Source organism: Ceratotherium simum, chromosome 18 (assembly GCF_057802395.1).
Source record: "Ceratotherium simum simum isolate JZ-2026a chromosome 18, ASM5780239v1, whole genome shotgun sequence".
NCBI lineage: Eukaryota > Metazoa > Chordata > Mammalia > Perissodactyla > Rhinocerotidae > Ceratotherium > Ceratotherium simum.
In genome coordinates, this window is record NC_141917.1 from 58,571,994 (window position 1) to 58,594,402 (window position 22,409).

At 46.2% G+C, this 22,409-nt stretch overlaps 2 protein-coding genes across 2 annotated transcripts; both read right to left on the bottom strand.

Moving 5' to 3' along the window:
• Window positions 1-7,077: 7,077 nt before the first annotated feature.
• LOC147914662 (olfactory receptor 10H5-like) lies at window positions 7,078-8,001 on the bottom strand. The gene is given in 1 exon segment (XM_087443051.1): window positions 7,078-8,001. A coding segment is annotated over 1 exon segment (924 nt).
• Window positions 8,002-17,645: 9,644 nt separating this feature from the next.
• LOC101406439 (olfactory receptor 10H4-like) lies at window positions 17,646-18,519 on the bottom strand. The gene is given in 3 exon segments (XM_014779877.2): window positions 17,646-17,716; window positions 17,719-18,402; window positions 18,405-18,519. Coding segments are annotated over 3 exon segments (870 nt in total).
• Window positions 18,520-22,409: the final 3,890 nt, after the last annotated feature.

Below are 22,409 nucleotides of genomic sequence, written 5' to 3' on the forward strand. Positions count from 1 at the left end.
AGGGCATCAAGTGTGCAGAGAATGGGGTGTGGGCTCGCGGAAGTGTCTGAAAGGGATGATGAGGAAGGATGAAGGGAGGAGAGGAGAACTTCTAGAAATAGAGGAAGCAAGCATTGTTACAAGAGCAGCCCACGGACCACAGACCTGGACCTGGTCCCAGGCACCGGTTGCAGTGCCTTCCCCCTCCCTCTGAGGCTGTCCTGACCATCCCCTGGTTCCCCAGGTCAGCTATGGCAGTGCATCTGGGCTCATTGGGGGAGCTTCTGACACCCTGAATGGGGGGTCTGGGGGCCTGATGACAGGGGTGAAGAGAGCCAGTCCTGGGGGCAATGAGTGGTGGGGGCTGGGAAAATTCCCCGATCCTTAGGGGTCATAAATGTGGGCTGGAAGGAAGAGGCAGACCGTGGATCTGAGGGTTTCTGGGTTCAGAGAATCCTGGAGCCAGGCTGGGGACTGAGGACCATGCACTTGCCCTCACCCGCCACCTCCCAGTCTCCAAGATGCTGACACCATTCCAGAATGAGCTGAGCAGCAAAAGTGGGGGAAACAGTGAGCACCTCCTCAGGCCTCTGTGGCCACCCTTGTGGGGCTTTGACAGCATCTTCATCGGGTCTCCCGGTGACCCAGGGGCTGGCAGACGCGAGCACGACCCGGACTTCATTATCGTCCAGATATTCCGGAAAGTGGAGGCCGCGCAGGTCCTCAATAGCCAAGGGAGGGCTGAGGGGAGGCAGAGGCGCCGCCTCATTCAGCACCAGGGACAGCGGCTGCCATCGGGCTCCTTGGCCTCCGGGGCTGCAGGGGGCGCCAGCACAAGTACATCCCACAAACACCTGGGGCACAGAATGCAAGGCCTGAGCGCCTTGCAGGGGCTCACTGAGGTGGGGACCGTGAGGATTATGGTTGCAGAAAGAGGAAAAAAATCTGGTACTGGGATCCAATGACTTATGCTAGCTTATTATGATTATTATTATTATGATTCCTCAGTCCATCAGCTTCCTGAGGTCAGGAAGTCTGTCCATCTTGCTCACCATCCCACCCAGCATGGAACTTGGAAGATATAACTGAATAACAAATATTTCTTCTGGGAATCAATGTATTCCCCACAATACTGAACAATCCAGAATGTTGGCTTACATTGTTTACTGTGAGAAACCTCTTTGCCCCCCAAGACAATGGAAAATGGTGTGTGGGGAGCTGTGTTTGAGGTCAGACTGACCTGACTTTAAATCCTGCTTCCCATTTTCCACCTAATTAGATCAACATCTCAGAGACGTAGTCTACATCTGTGTAAATAAAAGGATGTTCAGAGCAGTGGCATTTATGATTGGAAAGCATTAGATATATCCATTAATAAAGGACTGTTGAACAAACGTTGGTTCATTCGTATGGTGGAACACAAGGCAGCCATTAAAATCACTCAATCCGGGCCGGCCCCGTGGCTCAGTGGTTAAGTGCGCGCGCTCTGCTGCTGGCGGCCCGGGTTCGGATCCGGGCGTGCACGGACGCACCGCTTGTCCGGCCATGCTGAGGCCGCGTCCCACATACAGCAACTAGAAGGATGTGCAGCTATGACATACAACTATCTACTGGGGCTTTGGGGGAAAAAATAAATAAATAAACATTTAAAAACAAAATCACTCAATCCTTCGACTTCGTCAGCATCCCTCTCTCCCTGGGGAGCCCATCTAGTGTCATGGCCTTATGTACCTTCTGCACCAGCTGATCCAAAAATAGTTATCTTTATCCCCATAAAACTGACTACTCAATATCTCTATGTGGATATTGAGCAGGCATCTCGAACTTAATGGGTCCCAAACTGAACTCTTGGATATTTCCTTTGTCATTATCATTCTCTTCCTTTCTCTCTCTCTCTCTCTCACATACACTCACACACTTCCTCCCATCATCTTTCTTATCTCAGAAAAGAGCATCTCAGTCTCAATTCCTTGGAGACATTTCTGCTCAAACATCCTAGAGTCCTTCCCCAACCATACTACACAAAATAGAAACAGCTCTGGCCATGTCCTTTCTCTCTTGATCTGCTTTATTTGTCTCTCGTGTGCTTATTATCAACTGGCACATATCTGCTTCTTGGATATTGTCTGTCTCTGCCCTAGAATGTGGCTTTGAGGAGGTCAGGGACTCTCTGTCTGTTTTGTCCACTGCTGAACGCCTACATGGAATATGGTAGGTTCTCAAATATTTGTTGAAAAAATTAACTTAGAAGAATGAGGTAAAAGAGGGTAACTGTGAGGTGCAATTTTTGTCCATCCAATTAGATGGGTGTGGAGAAATTGACTATCATACATTGTTGTGTGTCCTTAGGCAGGTCACTTGCCCTCTCTGAGCTTACCCTCTAAGAACGTAAAAGCACCTACCTTCTAAGACAGTTATGAGACTTAAGTGAGAAAACGCTAGAACGGCTTAGCACAGTGCCTGGCATATGGATATCCTCAGTAAACAGTAGTTAGGGTGATATTATAATTTCAAGTTTTGCTTGATGAGCTTGGGATCAGTGGGAGAGGCGTGAGTTGGAAATGACCAGTTGGAGCCACCGCTTTGACGTGCCCATCTTGGTTATCAGTGAGGCAGAAGGTGTGGGACCTCAGTGGAGAGGGTGGGTCCAAGAGGGGAAGCCACCGGGAGATGTGCTACTCCAATTGAGCTTCCTGACCTGCCCCTCTTCTCCCAGAATCCCTTTCTCCAGGAACAGCCTCCTCTCTGTCTCTTAGCAGCCATGAATGGTTCCTGCGACTCATCACCATGGCAACAGCTGATGGGAAGAGAGACAGATGTGAGATAAAGAGAGATGCTGTGACCTGCAGGTAGGGCTGTGCAGTGGTTAAGTGATGAAGCAAATTGGCCCTGGTTAAGTCACATCCCATCTCTTATCCTCAGTTTCTCATCATTAAAACAGGTTGACTAGTAATGTAGCTTCGTCTTGGGATGGCTCTGAGAATTACATAACATCATCTATGTAGGACAATTGACAGTGACTGGCACACAATAAGCACTCAATAAATGGCACACAATAAGCACTCAATAAATGGCTTTTAAAGGTCTATTTAACAATTACTTGTGGCCTTCTGTGTCTCAAATCCTGTGCCAGTTTTGGGAGGACAGTACCATTGCTCTTGAAAGACTTTGAAGCATTTCCACAGTGCTTGGTGGGATGACACATAGCAAAATATCAGGGCTCTCACCAAGATATGGACCAAGTGCTAAGGGCCACCAAAAGGGGGGTGACTGCATAGCTTGTGATGCATCAGCTAGGTCTTCCATACTCCTGTACTCCAGTGGACTCACCAGTGCCCCTGCCCAGGGGACACTTGGAAATTTCTGGAGACATTTTTGGTTGTTACAGCTCTGCTACAATGTCTAGTGGGTCAAGGCCAGGATGCTGCTCAACCTCCTACAACACACAGAGCGGACTCCACCCCAAAGGATGAGCTGTTCCCAAATATCAACAGTGCCAAGGAAGATAAACCCTGCTGTACTCATCAACAAACACGTATTGAGCACCTACTGTGTGCCAGGCAATTTTTAGACACCACTGGGGATACAATGTTGGACTGATTAGACATGACCCTGATCTCAGTGTTTGCAGTTGAGAGGGGAAGATGTGGATATTAAACAAATAATCACACTGATCAGTGTATATGATAAATCGTGATAAAAGCTATGAGGAAAAGAAATGAGTTGCTATGAGGGCTTATAACAGGGGTGGTGACCCAATATGGGGACATCAGGGGAGGCTTTCCTGAGGAGGTGTCATCTAAGGTCAGACCTAAGGATGTGTACGAGGAAGGGTGTTCCAGGTAGAAGCAGCAGCGTGTACAAGGCTCCTGGGGTAAAGTGTGCTTGGTTTATTGCAAGAACTGGAGCTAGTGGTGCTGGAGAGCTGCGGAGGGCTGGGGACTAAAGTTGGAGATGAAGCACGGGCCCGACCACACTAGGGTTTGTCCTGTGTCCTAAGGGTATAAGCAGAGGGCGATTTTTCAGATTTCCCTTTAGAAAGATCCCTCTGGCTGCTGGACAGGGACAGCCTGCGGGGTTGAGACTGGAGAAGGAAAACATCCTTGAGAGGGGACTGAACTTTCATCCACAAGCAAGGGGGTCGATTTTGGAAGAGCAGAACAAGAGAAGTGGAGGCAGCAAATTGCGTCTCTCAAGCTGGCTTTTGCCTCCAGCAATTAGCACAGAAACACTTGGCTCCGATTAGTGCGGGAGGGGGTCCCCAATGTGTGGAGATCTGCCCCTCAACAGCCCTTCTCTGTGCTTCAGGCCCTTTAATCCCCTCCCTGGGCTCTGTCCCCGCCTTGGGGATACCCAAGAATGTGGCACAGCGGGGACCATTAGCAAGGAATGGCAAACATCTAGGAATGGAGGGAGTGGGGGAGATTCAGAAAGTGGAAGCTGAATAATGGAGGGGAGGACAGGGCCCTAGGGGTGGGGGTCCTGGCGAACACCAGCGGGCAGAGGGCGGGGCTGTCTCCACCCCTGTGATGTGCAGGGTCATCTCCCCTGGACCCTGGTTTTGTTTACACTGACCTTTGGGCACTTATCCCTATTTTCCATCACCAGGTAGTTAATGAGGGCTTCTAGGTTTTGGTCTTTTGCAGGGAAATGAAACGCAGGTTGTTTTTTGGAGGGGTCAGTGGGGGGAGGGTCTAGCAGAGCCAGGACTAGGGTCAGGCAAACGAGGCATTCCCCTGGACAACCAAATTTAAGGAGCCACCACATAATTCCATGATCAAGATAAATCCTATTTAATGTAATATTTTTAAAAATAAAAATTAATGCAAAATATTCACATTGAACAACATATCAACATTTTAAATAAAGATGTGATGCCGCACTGACTGTACTAAAAAGTTAGATAATGACCAGTGTTGGTGAGGATGTAGAGAAGTCAGACCCTCATACAATGCTGGTGGCGATGTAAAATGGTGCAGCCTCTTTGGAAACAGTCTGCAGTTCCTCAAATGATTAAACATAGAGTTACCCTATGAGCCATCAATTCCCCTCACAGGTATATATCCCCAAATGAAAACATAAGTCCACTCAAAAACTAGTACATGAATGTTCATAGCAGCATTACTCATGATAGCCAAAAGGTGGAGACAACCCAAATATCTATGAACAGTTGAATGGATAAACACATGTGGTATATCCATACAATGGAATATTATTCAGCCATCAAAAGGAACGAAGCACTGATGCATGCTTCAACATGGATTAACCTTGAAAACGTTATGCTGAGATAGTTGCCAGACACAAAAGGGTAAGTATTATATGATTCCATTTATATGAAATGTCTAGAATAGGCAAATCTATAGAGACAGTAGATTAGTGGTTGCTTAGAGCTGGAGGGAAGGGGGAAAGTGAGCTGATAGCTGAAGGGTACAGGATTTCTTTTGGAGGTGGTGAAAATGTTCTAAATTGACTTTGGTGATGATTACACATATCTTTGAATGGGTAATTTACATGGTGTATGAATTTTTTCCCCATAAAGCCGTTTCTAAAAGACCACATTGAGCTGATGATACATGCAAAATCTTGGAAGTTGTTACCAGCATAACTAATAACAAGAAAGGAAGAAAGGGAGGAAGGAAGAGAGGGAGTGAGGATGGAGCGGGGAGAGAGAGAGAAGGAGAGAAAGTTACGCTGTCTCCAACTCAGATATCTGGCTTTATCTTTGAGCTAAAGTTTCTGTAGACCAGTGGCTCCCAATCTTTTCCCCAGATTTTGTAGAGCGTGGTTCCCAGAGTGTACCGTCAGACGACCAGCAGCATCACCTGACATCGTGTTAGAAATGCAGATCCTAGTGCCCCTCTGAGATCCTATGAATCAGACGCTCTGGGGTGGGGCCCTGCAACCTGTGACTTAACCATCCCCCCAGGTGACTCTGATGTGCCCCCAGCTTGCAGACACACACTAGACTCGCTCCTGCCACGGAGGACTCACTCGGCTGACCCCACACTGCATCCCTGCACCTCCCTGTCATCGTGACCCTGGGAAAGTCCCGAAACTCACTGTGTCCCTTTCCTCAGTTAAAAATGGGGTGTAACCCAAAAGGGGCTGCCTGACTCCACCTGAGCGCCTTTTATGAGGCAGGGCACAGCCTGGGGATGCGTCCCCCCAATATATCTGACTCCACAACACATGAAAGAGAAGTGGATTTTTATTGAGGATTTTGAGGGAGTTGGGGAAGGGGATTTACATCAGGCACTCTTAGGCAACCTTATAAACCTTATAAAATGCCCATTGACTCCCTGCTCTTTCCTTGAATTTCTTCACCCATCACTGGGCCCATCACCTCCCCTAGGTCCTGGTCAACTGGCAGCAATCGGGTGTTTCTTCCTGTCCCTCCCCTTTCCCTCATCCCAGCCACCACTTCCTCATCCCTCTCCAGGTCTCTGCCCCGTCTCTCTACACATTTCTTTTCTCACAAGGAGAAATGCAGATACCTTCTCTCTCTCTCTCTAATTTGCATCCTCAGGTCAGCGAACAAAGTCAACTCATAGGACGAGACACCCTTCCTCCTAAAATGTGAGGAACTGAAAATGAAAACTAATTCCCTCCATCAAAAATGCTTTCCTTTCTGCAATACGATAGTCACAATGAGAGAGATGAAGTGTCCAAAGCACAGAACACAATGCTTGGTATACAGTAGGCACCAAATCACTGCTGCATGTTTGCGTCATTTGGGCAGAGCAAGCATCCTCATTGACACATTCGAGACAAACCACGCACACAGGTTCCCAACACAGCAACCTGGGCATTCCCTCCTCCATGGACAACCCACTCTCAGCACAGGAAACAGAAGGAAGTTGACACACGAGGTCAATATTGGGGAGCTGTGACCCCACGGGATCCAGGAGGAATGAGGTCAACCAGACTGGGGGAAAGGAGAGAAAACAAACATCTGGAATTTACAGAGCACTTGCTGAGGGGGACGAAGGGGGAATTCACAAACAGGAATCATCACAGTGAAGCATAGTGTTCCCATTTTACAGATGGAAGACCGAAGGGTGTCCATCCACCACAGTCCCTGCCACAAAACCAGCCGCTTCAGGAGCTTTGGAGAAAGAGCTTGCTGAGGAAGGTATTCCTCATGGTGTTGTTCAGCTCCTTGTTCCTGAGGCTGAAGATGATGGGGCTGAGGCAGGGTGTGAGGACTGTGTAGGTGATGCCCATCAGGCTGTCTCCTTCTAGAGACTGGGGACCCTTGGGCTTGAGGTAGATGACAGAGGCGAAGCCGTAGTGCACGATTCCCACGGTGAGGAGGGACGCACACATGGAGAAGGCTTTGTGCCGACCTTCAGCTGACGGGATCCTCAAGATGGCGTCCACGATGAAGGCGTAGGAGAGGAGGATGAGGAGACAGCAGCCCAGCAGGCCCTTGGCCACCCCTGGTACATCAGTTCCACAGGCCAACTTCAGGAGAGGCAGCACATGGCAGAAGAAATGGTGGACCTTATTGGGTCCACAGAAGTTGAGGTGGAAAATGGCCGTTGCCACCAGCGGCCCCGAGACTGAGCCACCAGCCCAGGACCAGGCCACCAGGCAGGCACAGCTACCAGGGCTCATGAGCACTTTGCAGCACAGGGTGTGGCAGATGGCCATGTAGCAGTCGTAGCCCACGACGGTAAGCAGGAAGGAGCGGGTGAACCCAAATGTGAAGGAGAAGAACATCTGGCTGGCACAGGCTGTGAGGGTGATGGAGTGGTGGGTGGAGAGCAGGTCAGCCAGCATGCGGGGGATGACGGTGAAGGTTTAGAGGGTCTCGGGGATGGAGAGAGCACACAGGAAGAGGTACCTGGGCGTTTGGAGGCTGCGCTCTCTCCAGATGGTGGCCATGATGAGCAGGTTCCCCAGCAGCGGGAACATGTACATCAGCAGGAACAGCAGGAAGAACATCAGCTGAAGGTGAGGGAAGGGGGAGAAGCCGATGAGGATGAATTCAGACACGGGGGTGTGGTTTAGCCCCAGCATGGCAGCCACACCTGTTGGGGGAGAGGGAAGAAGGTCCAGGGTCTCTAGTGAGCCTTTCCTGAGAGGACTTCCCGGAGAGGCTCCTTCACCTCCTTAGTCCATCTGAAAAATGGTGCTCCTAATAATGGTCTGTGCTTCACAGAGCTGTTTGAGGTTTCAATAAGATCATGCATCTAAAATGCTTAGCACAGGTCCTGGCACATAGTAAGAATTCAATGAATAATAATAATAATTATTATTATTACTATAATTTTAAAATCCCAGTGGTAGGAACTCAGGGTCTCTGTTCAGCCACACCTGGGTTGAGTCCCAACTTCAGAGCTATGTGACGTTGGGTTGCTTCCTCAGTCTTTTTGAGCCTTAGTTTTCTCATTCCTAAAAGGAAGTTGATCATACTAATCCCTGGCTGACAAGACTGTTATGAGCATTAAATAAGATCATGCCCATAATGTGCCTACTACAGCACCTGGAAAAGAGTTAGGAAACACTCAAGAAGTTGAGATTGAGGACGGCCGCGGATGACCAGAATCGGATTCTGTTAAAATCTGTGATACAATCTATGGTCGTATCTCTCCTTTAATTGGTGCATTTAATGCATTTATATGTTTAGTAATTACTGTTATTTTCAGACTTAATTCTGTTACTTTACTTAATACTTGAGCTATTATGTACAAATATATATTAATATACATAGCTAATATATACATTACTTAAAAATGTATATTCAACATATACAAACACACACACACTCTTATTCAATACACCAAGAAAAACCCCCACAAACACCTTTTAAGAACATGGAATTGGCACCAAAAAGGACCTTGTGTGAGTCATAAAGGAAGTCTAGGTAAATTTCCAAGTGCCAGTATTGTAAAATTCCAGGTTATCTGATCATATTGCAATAAAATTGGAAATTAATAAGAAGAGGATACCTGAAATACCATGTATTTGAAAGTAAATATTATGTTGGACCATTTGTCGTTGCCATAGTAACATGTTACTCACTAATCTTTGGGTTAAAAGGAAAATTAAGAAATACTAAGAACTGAAAGATAATGAAAAGTTGAAATAACAAATAAATGAAATGGATTGTGTCCTGGAATAGAAAAAGGATATTAGTGGGAAAACTGGAAAAATTTAAGTAAGACTGTAGTTTGCTAGATGGTATTATAATCATGTTAATCTCCTGGGTCTGATCATTGTACTGGGTTCTGTAAGATGCTGACATTAGAGGAAATTGGGTGAAGGGAGTATAAGAATTTTCTGTATTTTTGCAACTTTTGTAAGTTTAACATTAGTTAATAATAAAAAGTTAAACAGGCATTATTCAACGTACACATATTCTATCAAGTATCTCGGAATTAATTTAAACACGTGCACACAAGACCTTCATGGAGAACAATTAAGCATGTAATTAATAGAAAACATGGCAGATGATATACATAAATGGATGAACTAGAAAGACAATAGCATAAAGAAGTCGATTCTACCCCAAATTTAATCTATACATTCAATGTAATCTTCTCCAAAAATCCAATTGGATCTTTTGAGAAAGATGATAAACTTATTCTAAAATTTCTAGCAAAGAGTAATGATCCATGAATACCTAAGTCAACCTTGAAGTGAAGAGTGAAAGCAGGTGGGGGAAGTCACCCTCTGAGATTCTGAGAGATTCTACAAAGTCTTGGAAGTAAAGCAGTGTAGGATTAGTGCAAGGACAGATGAACAGACCAGTGGTTCCAGAACGGAGACCTCAGAAATGGAGCCGTTCATATATGGTTAAGTTGCACCAGAAACCAAGCAGAAAAGGACAAATTGTTTAGAGGATGCTGTTGAAAGACTCTTTCCAAATAGATGAAAAGAAAACTTGACTCTCAGTACCCTGTCTGAAGAGAGAATTAAGGTGTCTTATTATTCTAACTGGGAAAGATAAAAACATAGTAAAAGAAAGTGTGGTAGGATCTTTGTGAAAGAACAAGAAATGAATTCTTTAAAAAGAAAAAATGGCAAAAACCGTAAATAAAAAAGATCAATTCCATTACATCAATATTATGCATTATATTAACAAAGAGCATCATGGATAAAGCTAACAGGTGACAAAGAGCAAGAAGACATTTGCAATATGAATAAGTGCTAGAGATCTGCTGTACAACACAGAGCCTGTAGCTGACAACATGGTAATGTGCACTTATCACTTGAGAGGGTAGATCTCCTGTTAAGTGTTCTTACCACACACACACACACACACACACACACACACACAAACGGGCACAAGAAATCTTGGAGATGATGGGTATGTTTATCACCTTGACTGTGATGATGGTATCACAGACTCAGGCATTTGTCCAAACTCATAAAAATGTGCACATTAACTATGTGCAGTTTTTTGTATATTAAGTATACCTCAATAAAGCTGGGAAAAAAACTGACAGGAGACTCATATCTAGCATCTACAAGGAACATCTACAAACTAAGGAGAAGACAGACAAGAATCACGAGAGAAAGTGGGCGAAGGAAGGCACAGGGGATTTGCAGGTGAGGAAACGCGATTGGCTGCCAGCCAGTGAAGACACGCTGCAGCTCATCAGCAGTGAGAGGAATGCGATTTAAACAACAGCGCGGTGTCACTCTCCACCTCTCGGAGCAGCAAACATGAGAGCTGATGCTGCCATGTGTTGCCCAGAAGTGAAGACAGGTGACCTCAGTCACTGCAGCAGGTGCTGGTGGCTCACAGCCAAATTACAGGAACACTTACCCAAGTCCCGCAAACACTGCTCCTGGCTCTCCATCTGAGTGAAACTTGCACACAGGTCAGGGAGGGACGTGATCAAGGACGTTCACAGTAGCATTGTCTGTGATGGCGGAGTCGGGGGGAGTCTGAGACCCCACTACCTGGGGGAATGGAGAAGTAAATGTGGTGGGCGTGCACCATGAAGCTCTAATCGACGTAAAGGAAAAACAAACCTGAATCCACATAGCACCATGGATTGCTCTTAAAATCATAGTGCTGGGTGAAAAATCAGAAAAAAAATGGGAGACCTCCAGCACAGTACAATGCATGGCAGTCAAAACATAAATGTGCAACAATATACATTTGATAAGAACTCACGCAAACAGAAGGGTGCACATGGAACAAATTAGAACGGCTGCCTTCAGGGGTGGGGAACAGTGTGGGACATGATGATGCGTGGGAATAAATAAAACAGGATCACTGTGCAAGTCAATGTTGATGAAATATCATCAACTAAAGAGCGTGATTAACTCAAAACTCTGTAGCTTAAGTCCAACAAATATTTGTGAATATATATATTATACTTATGTATTAATGACATATGTCTATATCAATGAAACGTACATATATATATTAACGATACATATATATGTATCAATTACATAAATATCATATATATCGGATGACAAATTTTCAAATACTTACCCTGGGGTAGGGTTCACTCCAATACTACAATTACACTCCAATACACCCCCTCCATTTTCCCCTAGAAGATTGTCACTAAGTGTTTCCTCAGAGCCAGGGTCGGCCAACGCTTGGAGGACCCAGAATCCCATCTGAAAATGGACAGTTTGGCCCTAGTCAGGATGGAGTATCTCATACAGGAAAGTACCATTTGTGGGCTAGAGGGGGGACCTAGGCAGTCCTGCCATAGCCGGGGCACCAGCCTCAGCAACCTCCTCTTCCTCACCCCTCCTGTCCCTCAGCCACCATTTCTGGACTCCACTCCCTGCCTCTCGGTCCCATGGCCCCAGCCCTGGCTCTGGCCTCACGTCTAGTCTCCTGGAGCACTGTGCCTCCACTCCTCCTCTGCTCCACCCTCCTCTGGCTGCCAGAGTACATTCTCGGAGACCCACACAGGCTGTGGGGTCATGCAGACCCAGGGTTCAAATCTCAAGTCCTCACCGAGTGTTGGGATAACCAGAGAACTGCCCTCAAAGCTTCCCTCTGTGGATTGGCTGCAAAGTGCTCAGCCCAGAGAAGGCTCTCAAGGAATTCTGGCTGGCATTGTTGTCATCTTTGTCATCACTGCTGGGCTGGTTGTCACTCATCCTTCCCCACCAGGTGACGAATATTGGTGCCCTGACAGCCCAGGGCTTCAACACCAGTTCCAGGCTAATCTTTCCTCTGACATTGTGAATGCCCCTTACCCCCAGCATCCGCTCCCTCAGGCAGCAGACCTCTTCGTCTCTCGTGGCTGCAAACAGGCTCCAGGGTACCCGCTCCTAAATGTACGAATGCTACGAACAGAAAAAACACAGAAAGGGCTCTCGCAGCTCCCTGTCTCCCTCTGGTGCTTGCTCTGTGTCTCCCTTTCCCAGGACAACGGCTCAGCAGGACTTTCCATGGGGAGCTCTCTAAGTCAACTGCACAGTCTAGACTTAAGGGAGGAGAAAGGCCAGGACCCTCATCCCAGCTATGGGCTCCCAGCCAGAGCCCCAAGCCAGGGTACACTCAGGCTGGCTCCCAGATCCTGTTCCAGTGCCCTTCTTCTTCAAGGGGACACTGTTCAACCCACTCAGCTCTCTCTGTTTATGCACCTGTGTCATAGACCTAAGCCCGTGCTCACAGGTGCATAAGCACACAGAGCTGAGCTCACAGGTACACAGGCTCTGAAACACACACTGGCAGTGACACCCAGGAAACACGCAGCCATTAACAGAGTCACCGTCACTCGTTCTGCGCATATCTACAGAGCACTTACCGGGTGCCTGGAGCTTGTCTGGGACTGGGATAAACCAGGGACACACAGCTGCCACGTGTGCAAGGCCCTCTGGTGGGTTGAATAGTGTCCCCCCAAGATCCTGATCCACTGGAACCTCAGAATGTGACCTTATTTGAAATAGGGTCTTTGCCGACACAACCAAGATAAGGCTCGAGATGAGATCATGCTGGATTAGGGTGGGCCCTAAGTCCCACGCCTGTGTCCTCATAGGACTAGAAGGCGACACACAGAGGGAAGAAGACCGTGGGGAGAGGGAGGCAGAGACTGGAGTGAGGCAGCCACAGGCCAACGAGCACCTGGGTCCCCCAGAAGCTGGAAGAGGCAAGGAGGCCATCCTCCCCAGAGCCTTGGGAGGGAGCAAGGCCGTGCCAACACCTTGGTTTTGGCCTCCTGGCCTCCAGAACTGTGAGAGACACCTGTTTGTGGTACTTTGTTACGGCAGCCACGAGAAATGAATATAGGCACCCACAGCTGCACATACACAAACACACTCGGTGCACACAGAAGCACACACAGGTGATGTGTAAGTGAGCAGAAGTGTGTGGTGACACACCCAAGCTTACCCTTCTGGCTGGGAACCACCCTCCCCAACCTGGCACAGGGACCACTTCTCTCCTGGGAATGGACCCTCGTGACCAGGACTGCTGTGGGTCCAGGCACTGGGGGAAAGGGGCAGCCATGGGCAGTAGATGGACTCGGTGTGGGAGCCGAGCCCACACTGGCAGACCCCACCTGGGGTCGGGTTGCTTGGGCTGCAGACCCTCCTCTCCACCCCATCCCACTCTCAGCCCCTTCCCTCGGCTGGGCTGGGGCTCCCTCTGCTCAGGTTCTCCATGGTCCGCACGCCCTCTGCCTTCCAGCTCCTGCAGCTCTAGCAGCCTGTTCCTGGAAAACAGTCCTGGAAACAGAGACCTCCCCTTGCCCTGCTCACAGACTGCCAGTGTGCGGGGACGCCCTGCAGCGCAGGTTGGGGCCGCCCCTCCTGCAGCGCGCTGGCCGAGGAGGGCGGGCAGGAGCCTTATCTCCATGGGCATCCTCCCCAGGGCTGATCCCAGAGGCTCTCCCCAAGCCTGGGGATGTGGGATGCACAGCTCTCCAAGTCCAAGGAGGGCCGCTGGGGCTGTGGGAATGCCCCTTCCCTCCTTCCCTCCCTCCCTCCTTCCTTCTGGCTACATGAGGTTCACTTTAAAGTATTCATTAAAATGTATATTTGGTATAAACATGGTCATAGCAGCACTATTCACAACAGCCTAAAGGTGGAAATGACCCAAATGCGCATCAATGGATGAAGGACAAACAAACTGTGGTATATTGGACACACCGCATTTGTGATGTTTCCTACGTAATACATCACATTGTATGTGATAACAATGGGTTATTCAGGCATGGGAAGGAATGAAGTGCTGGTACATGCTACAACATGGGTGAAGCTGGTGGTGGTTAATTCTCTTTGTGTCAACTTGACAGGGCCATGGACTGCCCAGACGTTTGGTCAGACATTCCTCTGGGTGTGTCTGTGAGGCTGTTTCTGGAGGAGTTGAACATTTAAACTGATAGACTGAGAAAAGCAGATTGCCCTCCCTAGTGTGGATGGGCCTCATCTAATCATTTGAAGACCTGAACAGAACCAAAAGGTTGACTTTCTATTGAATAAGAGGAAATTCTTCCTGCCTGACTGGCTCTGAGCAGGGACTTGGGTTTTTCTCCTGCCTTTGCAGTCAAACTGAAACATCAGCCCTTCCTAGGTCTCGAGCCTCCCAGCTTTCAGACTGGAACTTATGGCATCAGCTCTCCTGGGTCTCCAGCTGGCCTACTGCAGATCTTGGGAATTTTCAGTCTCATAATTACATGAGCCAATTCCCTATAATAAATCTCTTTATAGCCATATATATTATGATGTATTATTATATTATAACAATATGTTAATAATATAATTATAAATAAATACTATGATAAACAATGATAATATATAATTACTCATATAACATATAATTGTAAGAGCATATATTATTATAATACACAATATAATGATATATTAATATAATTACAACATGTAATTACTTTAGTATAAATAGATAATATATAATATATAATAAAATATAAGGTTACATTATAATAATATATTACATTATATATAACGCAATAATTATAACATATAATATATAACAATATATTGTGATATAATTGCATATATTTTATTATATATGGACATACATATATAATATATATACACACATATGTGTGTATATGTATACACATACATCGCTTTCCTTCTGTGTCTCTGGAGAACGCTGACTAATACACAAACCCAAACAGAAAAAGAGGCGTTGTAAAAAGGTCACTTTTCCATCTTACAAGAGATGAGTTCCAGATCTACAAATCACCGTAGAGTTTGATTTTTCCTTGAAGTACTTCCCGCAGGTCAGCTCCCTGCAACTCAGCTTTCTCTCTGAAACGTCCAAAGTTCACACTCCCGTACCTTTGTTAAAGCGCAGAGGGCGCTATCACACAGGATTTTTAGCGCCTCTTCCGAGCTTGCACAGTCCACACCGAGCAAGGAGAATCTTCTTGGGTGTCCTCCAGCTCCTATTCCACTACTGTTTGTTGAGTGCAGACAGCATCCCAGGACCTGTGGTGGGTACCCTAACAGCTACACAATAGTATTTATCCTCACATCAACCATGAAGGACTTGCTGCCAGTGAGCAAATCTTGCAGCTGTGTTATTGGGACACCTTCACCTTCGTTGATGGAGTTCCAGGATACTCAGCATTCCTCATGAACCATCGTAACTTCCTCAAGTCTTCTCAGTAAAAAGAATGGCCTAAGAATCTGGGTTGAAACTAATTTTGCTAACGAGGCCAACATAATAGTTCATAACAGGATGCCGCTTCACATGTCAATTTATTAGTTTCCTAAGGCTGCTGTAGCAAAATACTATAAACTCACAGGCTTAAAAAACACAATTTTATTCTCTTCTATTTCTGGATGCCAGAAGTCTGAAATCAGTCTCTCTAACTTGAGTCAAGGTGTCAGCAGGGCTGGCTCCTCCTGGAGGCTCTCTGGGAGAATCCTTCTCCTGCCTTTCCCAGCTTCTAGGGCAGCCTGCAATCCTTGCTCATGGTCCTGCCCCGGCATCACTCCCATCTCTTTCTTTGTTCCGTCTCCTTCTTCTCTCTGGCTCTGACTCCTCCTGCCTCCCTTTTATAAGGACGCTTGTGATTATATGGGGTTTACCTGACAATCCAGGATAATCCCCCTATCTCAAGATCCTTAACTGGATCTCATCTGCAAACTCCCTTTTGCCGGGTAAGAAAACATACTCCCACATTCTGGACAAGGACATCATTGAGGGTGAGTGGACGTTATTCAGCTTACCAAAACAACGAGTAAAATAAGAAAGTCAAACCCCAAACTGCTGTAGCTGGTTTTGCCAGACTTACAGAGTCTCATTAGCTCCTCTGGAATCAGTGTTTTTTCTGGCTCTGTAGAAGTGGTGTGTACCCAAGCCTGCACTCTTGTCCTGAAATTGTCTCTTGCTTCTAACTACAGCCTTCTCCTTGTGGGCAAGACCAGACTTCTCTCTGCAGGCACCTGAGAGACGTGAATTCTGATCACCAACTCCAGATTTATCCAAACCACAATCGATTCCCGCTTCACCGCTTCATGGCCGTGTGGCCTTGGACACATAGCTTAACCTGTCAGAATGCATTTTCCTCATCTCAAAAATGTGTACAATAATAGACGTGAATAATATCCAAATTTAGATAAACAATAATTTATCTTGTGACATAGAGGAGCCAATGCTATGAAATCCTTACAACAATATTTGGCAAAATCCAAGCATTCAATTGTGATAGCCATTTTTAGGCTAATTATTATAAAACATTTTCTGCATCCAACTCTAATATCTGGTCCCAGCTTTGAGTTAACAATTTCATCCCACAGAGGGCTCCCTTCCTGAATCCTCAGTCATTTAGGATTCCCAACACCAGCATGGGAGTCAGACAGACCTAAAGCTCATGTGACTCCCGTCATTCTCATGTTGTGTGACCTCCACCAACATTTCTCATCTGCATAAGGGGGTCCCCATGGGTAGCCTCTGACCTCTCATGTGCCATCTTGAGATAGTACTCTGCCCCTCAACACATTCCCCAAATGGATACAACTTAACATGGCAACGAGAAATTGATCTTTTAATGAAAGTTATGAGGGAGAAAGAGCAAGAGGGATTTCCATAAGATATCAGAGAGCAACATCCTTTTAACATACTTTACATTCCTACCCAAGCACTGAACCCCGTCTCTCTCTCTCTGCCTCTCTCTGTTTCTGCTTAGCATTCTGACATCCTCCTCTCTACTCAGCTCAACGTCACAAACCTCCCTTAGAGTCTATCCTTTCCAAAGACAGTGAGAAACTGCAAATAGTAAACCATTTTCTCAAAGACAAATACTTCATTTTCTTTTGTACATTTGTTATAATTAAAATTATGATAATTATGAAACTCTAGACACAATGCTTGAGACAAAAAACGGCCCAATGCTGATGGCATTTATTATTATCTTTATCTTGGTTTATTCCTATTTTGGGAGAGGGGAATAGAGTCTTCCTGGCTTGTCCATTCAAGAAGAACCCTGTGCATCAGTGCCCAGGCACACTCATGTGGTGCTCCCCACCTACCCACAGAGAGATAACAGGCTCTTAGGCTTAGACAATGGCATAGAGTTCATCATGCTGGGTCATAAACAAGAGATCGTGATTGCTCAGGCCTCTTCCAGACGAGGGCAAACACACTGGGCAGAAACAAATAGCTAGTTTGCCTCGAACTCCTATGGAGTGTGGGTATTTTCACATACCTGAATCCTTTCAACAGTCCCGTGGTGACAGACATTGTTATCCTAGCTCTTCTATCATCTTTCCTCGCCCCTACGCTGTCTGTCAGGAGCTGAGGGACAGAATTTTCGGCAGAAGGTTTTTTTATGGCATTCTTCAGCTCCTTATTCCTGAGGCTGAAGATGATTAGGCTAAGAAAGGGGGTGAAGACTGTATAGGTGGTGGCCATCAGAGTGTTACTGTCCATAGATGGAGGGCCCTTGGGCTTGAGGCAGATGATGGAGGCAAAACCATAGTGCACGGCCACCACAGTGTGGTGGGACACACATGTGGAGAAGGTCTTGTGCCTGCCCTCAGCTGAGGGGATCCTCAAGATGTCAGGCACGATGAAGACATAGGAGAGGAAGATGAGGAATAAACAGCCCAGCAGAGCTGTGACACACACCAGGATCACACCCAAGGTGACAGAGGATGTCTCATTCCCACAGGCCAACTTCAAGAGGGAAAGCACGTGGCAGAGAAAATGATGGATCACATTAGACCCACAGAAGGTGAGGTGAAAAACTATCAATGTCACCATCATCCCCATGACTGTGCCACCAGCATAGGACCAGGACACAAGATGGGCACAGTCACGGGGACAAAAGAGCACATTGTAGCGCAGGGAGCGGCAGATGGCCACATAGCGGTTGTAGCCCATGATCATGAGCAGGGAGGAATGGGTGAAGCCAAACATGAAGGAGAAGAACATCTGGCTGACACAGGCCACAAAGGTGATGGAGTGATGGGTGGAGAGCAGGTCGACCAGCATGTGAGGGGTGACGGCAACAGTGACAGAATCTCAGAGATGGAGAGGGTGCACAGGAAGAGGTACATGGGTGTGTGGAGGATGCACTCGCTCCCGATGGTGGCCATGATGAGCAGGTTCCCCAGCAGTGTGAACAGGTACATCTGCAGGAACAGCAGGAAGAAGGCAGGCAGGAGATGCTGGGGGAAGGGGGAGAAGCCAAGGAGGATGAATTCAGATACTGTGCTATAGTTCTGAGCAGGCAAGGATGCTGAATCTGGTGAGATCAGAAACAGAATGAAGCACAGTGGTTAAAACATAGACTCTAACATAATTAAATGGCAATCGAAGAGCTGTATACTATTGAACAATTTGCTTAACTTTTCTGGGTCTCACAATCTTTATCAGTAACACAGAGTAAATCATACTAGTCCTTCCCATTCAGTATTGTGATAAACATAAAATGAGATCAGTGTGTTGAATGCTTAAGCATAGTCTGGCTACTTGGTTTTTACTAACAGTGACTGAAATATTGAAAAGCTGTCATGTTTGGAACCACTAAAGACAGACATAGATGGTCAGGGTCATATTCTCTTCAATAATGTGCATGTTATAGAAAATGCATATTTGGATCTTGGAGTTAAAAAATATTTTTACTCTGAGAATCTTTGTCTTTTCATTGATTCTTTAACCATTTACATTTATTTTAATATTGCTTTAATGGTGCTCATTTCTGCTATCTTATTTCATATTTTGCATTTACTATTCTAAAGGAATAGAACATAAAGTTTTAAAATAAAAGGGTGGACAAGTATTTGCCAGGCAAATATGTATCAAGTGAAAGCTGAGGCAGCAATCTTGAAAACAGACAAAATGGATTTAAGGAAAGAAGAATAATAATGTCTCTATTACCATATGCCACTAAAAGGACCCAGGATTCCCTGGAGAAATATCCTGGACATGGAAGCATGCCTAGCTCATCTTGTTTGAGCCTGAGATGAAACTTTCACTGAGTAATAGGTTAATGCTAAAAGGATGCAGGGAGAGTGACATCAGCATCATGGTGGAGTGAGCTCTAACCTTACACTCTCCCCCATAAGATACAACAAAGAGGCGATTCATATACCAACACAACACTAAAGATGTCTGAGAGACCCACGCAGCCATACATCTGAAGGTGGAGGTGCTGGAGCCCCTGGAGGAAGTGGAAGGAGATAAGGAGAGCTCCTCTCCTTCTCAAATGGCAGTGACCCCTGGACTGCACAGCTCTTGGAGGAGAGGGGGAAGGATCAGCCCTCCACAGGAGCACTGGTGCTCTCCAAGTTCCCTCACAGCCTGTGGGAAACCCCCACATAGAGGTGACTGAGTTGTTGCAGGATGTCTTCATCAAGCTAGCACCACAGGACAGCAGACAGCGAGGGAAGAGCGAGAAGCCCCAGGGATCATGCAGGCAAAAGAAAGTGCCCCGCCCCCGCCCAGTGCTCCAGCTCAGCTGGTCGGCCAGAGCGCCCAGGCATTTCTCAGAAAAGCAGCAGCTAGAGGCCAGGGCTTGTGGTGGGCCCAGAACACACAGCTCTTGACCGCCACGCAGTGGTGGCAGGTGGAAGCTGCGACCAGATACTATCCCTATGTGGAGGCACAAATCCACACCATAAAACAGTATGAAAAAACATATTAAATCTCCAAACCAGAAGGAAAATGACAAGCAGCCATAAATCTGAAGGCACAGAAATCTATAATCTAAATGACAGAGAATTCAAAATAGCTATCAAAAAAGCTCAATGAGTTACAAGAAAATACAGATATTTCAATGAAATCAGGAACTTCTTCACGAAAGAGATTGAAAATATAAACAAAAACCAATCAAAAATGTTGGAGGTGAAATACACAATGGAGGAGATAAAGAAAAATTTGGAGTCTTTCAATAATAGAGCTGACAATATGGAGGACAGAATTAGCAATATTGAGGATGGGAATGCAGAAATGCTCCAGATGGAGGAGGAGAGAGAAGTAAGACTAAAAAGACAGGAAGAAATTCTCCGAGAAATATCTGACTCAATTAAGAAACACAACATAAGATTTATAGGTATTTCAGAGGGAGAAGAGAGGGAAAAAGGAGCAGAGAGCTTGTTCAAAGAAATAATAGCTGAGAACTTCTCAAACCTGTGGAAGGAGCTGGAAATACAAGTGAATGAAACCAATGGGTCTCCTAACTATATCAACGTAAAAAGATCCTCTCCAAGGCATATAGTAGTAAAGCCGGCAAAAGTCAATGACAGAGGAAAATTATTAAGGGCAGTAAGGCAGAAGGAAACAACTTACAAAGAATCCCCTACCAGGCTTTCAGTGGATTTCTCAGCAGAAACCTTACAGGATAGGAGAGAGTGGAATGATATATTCAAAATATTGAAAGACAAAAGCTTTCAGCCAAGAATACTCTATCCAGTGAAAACATCCTTCAGATATGATGGAGAAATGAAAACTTTCCCAGATGAACAAAAGCTAAGGGAGTTCATTGCCACAAGACCCCCACTACAAGAAATGCTCAAGAAAGCCCTCATGCCTGATTAAAAAAAAAGAAAAAAGGGGAGTGACGTCAGCATCATGGCCGAGTGAGCTTTCCCGTGAATTCTTCCCCCACAAGATACAACAAAAGCAACAGCCACAGACCAACAACGGAATCCCAGACAGTGAAAACCTAGAGCGGAGGGATCCACACTGCCGCACATCTGAGAGCGGAACGTGCTGGGCCCCCGGAGGAAGTGGGGAGAGGTAAGGAGAACTCCGCTCCCTCCCCAACAGATCAGCGATCCCGGTCCGCGGCTCCCAGAGAGGGGGGAGGGGCGGCCCTCGGCGGGAAAACTGTAGCTCTTCGGACTCTCTCAGCCAGTGGGAAACTCCCGCACAGAGGACTCAGAGGAGCCACAGGGCTACCATCAACATCTGAGCACCCCAGAGAGTGGATAAAGAGGGGCAAATGAGAAGCCTCCCACGTCAGGGACCCAGAGGGCAAAAGAGAGAGCTCCCCACTCCCCGCAACCTGGAGTCTGCAGCTCAACCAGACCTAGCGATCCGAGGCAGACCTGAACAAACTGGACTGGACCCGTGGATCGCAGCGGGGAAAAAAAAAACAAAAAAAAAACTGCGGATCGCAGCAGAAAAACTGGGGCAGAGCGCAGGGGGCTTAGACTACACAGCCCTTTACCACCAGACAGTGGCGACAGGTGGAAATTGCAACCAGAGACTTCCAGGATGAGGAAAATCAAAACCAACACAGGAACCACAATGCAAAAATATATGAAATCACCAGACCAGAAACAAAATGACAAGCACCCAGAAATCAACCCCGAAGACACAGAAATCCATAAACTAAATGACAGAGATTTCAAAATAGCTATCATAAAAACACTCAACGAAATACGAGACAACACAGACAAACAATTCAATGAGATTAGGAGTTTCTTCACAAAAGAGATTGAAATCATAAAGAAAAACCAATCAGTGCTGATGGAGATGAAGAACACAATGGAGGAGATAAAGGAGAATCTGGAATCTTTAAAGAACAGAGCTGACAATATGGAGGAAAGAATTAGTACTTTAGAGGATAGGAATACAGATATACTCCAGATGGAAGAGGAGAGAGAACTAAGACTAAAAAGAAATGAAGAAAGACTCCGAGAAATATCTGACTCTATTAGAAAATGTAACATAAGAATTATAGGTATTCCTGAGGGAGAGGAGAGGGAAAGAGGAACAGAGAGCCTATTCAAGGAAATAGTAGCTGAAAATTTCCCAAATCTGGGGAAGGAGCAGGAAATACCAGTAAGCGAAGCCAACAGGACACCTATATATATTAACAGACAAAGGCCTTCACCACGACACCTAGTGGTAAGGCTAGCCAGGGTCAACGACAAAGAAACAATATTAAGGGCAGCTAGACAAAAACAAAAATAACGTACAAAGGAACTCCCATCAGGCTCTCAGCGGATTTCTCAACAGAAACTTTTCAGGCTAGAAGAGACTGGAATGATATATTCAAAATACTAAAAGACAA